General features: G+C 42.0%; 2 protein-coding genes across 2 annotated transcripts in view; one reads left to right on the plus strand and one right to left on the minus strand.

Moving 5' to 3' along the window:
* hexb (hexosaminidase B (beta polypeptide)) overlaps positions 1 to 1,654 on the plus strand; it is a gene marked incomplete in the record, with an annotated part of 21,950 nt that extends 20,296 nt beyond the window's left edge. The window contains 2 exon segments of the mRNA XM_013999547.1: positions 1,185 to 1,289; positions 1,367 to 1,654. Of these exon segments, the coding sequence (XP_013855001.1) occupies positions 1,185 to 1,289; positions 1,367 to 1,430 (169 nt within the window).
* Positions 1,655 to 1,666: 12 nt separating this feature from the next.
* LOC106510823 (ribosome-releasing factor 2, mitochondrial) lies at positions 1,667 to 2,316 on the minus strand (the record flags this gene model as incomplete). Its single annotated transcript, XM_013999549.1, is given in 2 exon segments — positions 1,667 to 2,051; positions 2,134 to 2,316. Coding segments are annotated over 2 exon segments (312 nt in total), but the record flags the coding sequence as incomplete, so codon positions are not given.
* Positions 2,317 to 3,371: the final 1,055 nt, after the last annotated feature.

Here is a 3,371-nt window from a genome sequence, read left to right on the forward strand (position 1 = left end):
GGAGGGTTGTATGTGGGGGGTTGTAAGTGGGAGGTTGCTGTGGAGGGTTGTATGTGGAGGGTTGTATGTGGGGGGTTGTAAGTGGGAGGTTGCTGTGGAGGGTTGTATGTGGAGGGTTGTATGTGGGGGGTTGTAAGTGGGAGGTTGCTGTGGAGGGTTGTATGTGGAGGGTTGTATGTGGGGGGTTGTAAGTGGGAGGTTGCTGTGGAGGGTTGTATGTGGAGGGTTGTATGTGGGGGGTTGTAAGTGNTAACTGGGGTAGGCCGTGGACGTCACAAGACATTATACAGACAGGCTCTGGTATCATGGCTACCTGACAACAGAGCTCAGAGTGTGGGATCATTTTAAGAAAATGAAAGAGAAACCTGTGTAATATCTGCAGAGCAGAACTTACCTTCCACAGCAATTATTTTTAGTTAGCATATAGCTAAAATCTAACCATGGTTATATAATAGCAGCTGCATTCTGGCACGATAAGCTGTATGTTTTATATTCAATTAACCTATGATCCGATTAATCGAAAAAATAATCGGTGATTAATCGATTATAAAATAATTGTTTGTGGCAGCCCTACTGTGGAGTAATTTGAACTTATTTCTGCTTCTTTGTGAAGAATTAAGTTTGACCAAAAGCTGAATGTTATCATATGTTAATGAGAAAGACGTTACCTGCTCCGTGACTCTCTCGTCTGAGCAGCACGTTGTTAAGCAGGCAGCCGTGCGTATGTCTCTCTCTCTGCGCTTTTGTGTGTCAGAGAGCGAGCATTGAGAAAAGGAAAGGAAGGGAGGGGGCGAGGAGGCTGTGCCTGCAGGCAGGCAGCAGCACTTCTCTGTGGGAGAGCAGGAGCTGAGGCGCACCGACGGCACAGAATTGTTATTTCAGGATGCGGTCAGAATACGGGACGAGCGTCCCGTGCGGGACACTTCAATTGGGCTGAAAATACGGGAAATCCCAGCCAATACGGGACAGGTGGCAACCCTATTTGCAATGGTACAGTACAGTAATATAGTACAGTATCTTAGTTCCAACATTTGATATGTTTACTATGTTCCACTGTGAATAAAACAATTGATTTGCAAATCATTAAATTGTAGTTACATTTTACACAACATCCCAACATTTTCGTAATTAATTTGTATCCAACAAGGAGCCTGATTTCTTTCATTTTGGTTGTTGCCTCTCAGGCCTCGTGCCTGTGCCGTGGCGGAGCGGCTGTGGAGCGCCAAAGACGTGACCGACATTGGTGACGCCTTCAACAGACTGTCTGCGCACCGCTGCCGTTTGGTGGAGTAAGTACTGAGCCTGCAGCGTGCTGTAATCATGTAACACTCCTGTTAAAGTAACGTGTTCGCTTCCTCTCTGTAAGGCGCGGGATCCCAGCTGAGCCGCTGTTTTCCAGCTTTTGTCCGAAAGAGTACAAGGGTCTCTGAGGACAAGAGAGGGGCTGGCCTGGGGACAGAAAAGGGACGAACAATTGTACACAATCAACCCCGTGTTTGGGTTTAAAACTGAAATCAAAAAGCTTAGCTGCCTTTTTAAAGCTTGCACAGATTTTAAATGATTTATTTTGTTTTCATATCGAAGTGATAACTCTATGAGTATACATGTTGTTTTCATGACTGTTGATAAAATTGTGAATAAAATGTTGAAATAATCATTTCTCCAGTGGTGTTTAATGTTTTTATTTTTAAGTTGAGGTCAGAGTATTAGGGAGGACTCAACTTCCACACCAAATTTTGGTTCAATACCTGTTAAAATGACCAAGTTTAACCATCCATGCTCAGGGAATCGCATGGTTTCCCACCTTTTCATGGTACAGGAATGAAATGTCTGCTAAATGACCATAACAGATCTGAGCTCACACCCTCAGAGAGTTCATCAGAGGCCTGATAATTAGTCCCAGCCTCAGCAGCTTGTCAGGATCACAGCAGACCAGACATCTTCTTCAGCAGAGAGTTCTGGTCCTGGGGGTTCATGGCCTCATAGGTGTCCAGCTCCAGTGAGAAGGTGGCATTGCCAGAGGTCAAAGTTCGCAGCGTGGTTGAGTAGCCCTTTGAGGCGCAAACAGATGTGAACAATTCATTATTTTCTGGAAAATAAACCAAAGAGAGAAAAAATAAAACGTCTTCTCACCATCATCTCCGCTAGCGGCACCGTGGCCAGCAGCACCTTGCTGTCATGGCGGCTCTGTATCTCTCGAACCATCCCTCGTCTTTGGGCCAAGTCCCCCAGCACAAAGCTGAGGAGCCCCTCATCCACAGTCACCTCGAGGGACATCACTGGCTCCAGGACCTGGGCTCCTGCCAGCTTCAGTGCCTGAAATCCAAAATAACAACTGTGCTGTTTCTTTTTCATGTGTGAATGATGCTTCAGCACTCGCACTGTTGATTTTATTATTATTATTATTATTTTTCAGCTTAAGTATTGCATGTTTTGTGCTATTTTAACAGTTTAAGTATCAAAATGTTCAGCTCATTAAGATCAGTGATGTGACTTTAAATATTTTACCATGTAAATACATTTAGATTTTCAAGTCTTTCAAAAGTGCCATCTATAAAATTTTGCATCAACATACTTTAGCTTACGTTTCCCTTTAGTTTTTAGCTAGATATTTGTTAATTTTAGCTCTCGTTTAGCTACCATTCTGCTAGACTTGCTTATTTTAACATTTAGCCACTCTTGGTTACATTTGGCTAGCCTTTTGCTATTTATGGCTGAACTTTTGCTAATTTGAGTTCAAAATGACTAAAGTTCTAGATACCATTTTACTATTTTTACCATCTAGCTATTCTGGTTACAGTTTTAGCTAGTGTTTTGTTAATTCTAGTCTGGTTATTTATGGTTTTTACTTAGTTTTGTTTTTTACAGGGTTCATGCAGGTTTCATTAAGTTAAATTTAAGACCTTTTAAGACCATTAGTAATGACATTTAAGGCCAAATCGACACATTAACAGAAACATTTAAATGGTCCCAGAAATTTTATAATAGAAACCTTGCTATCAATTTTTATCATTAAAGAATAATTAATTTTAATACAAGAACACTAAATTATTTGAATGAAACTGTCATATCTGACAGCTGTGAAACGCTTTCAACTGTGTGAAAAAAATCACTCATATCAAGTCAAGTCTCATTGAAAACACACTTTCCCATGTTTAAACAACAAGCAGTGGACATGATTGAACTTCTGTTTGTTTAGCAGGTAAATAAGGGGTTGTATGTGGAGGGTTGTATGTGGGGGGTTGTAAGTGGGAGGTTGCTGTGGAGGGTTGTATGTGGAGGGTTGTATGTGGGAGGTTGTATGTGGAGGGCTTGTATGTGGAGGGCTTGTATGTGGAGGGTTGTACAGTATGTGGGAGGTTGTATGTGGA

The sequence above is a fragment of the Austrofundulus limnaeus genome, unplaced genomic scaffold (assembly GCF_001266775.1).
Source record: "Austrofundulus limnaeus strain Quisiro unplaced genomic scaffold, Austrofundulus_limnaeus-1.0 Scaffold2339, whole genome shotgun sequence".
Classification (NCBI taxonomy): Eukaryota; Metazoa; Chordata; class Actinopteri; order Cyprinodontiformes; family Rivulidae; genus Austrofundulus; species Austrofundulus limnaeus.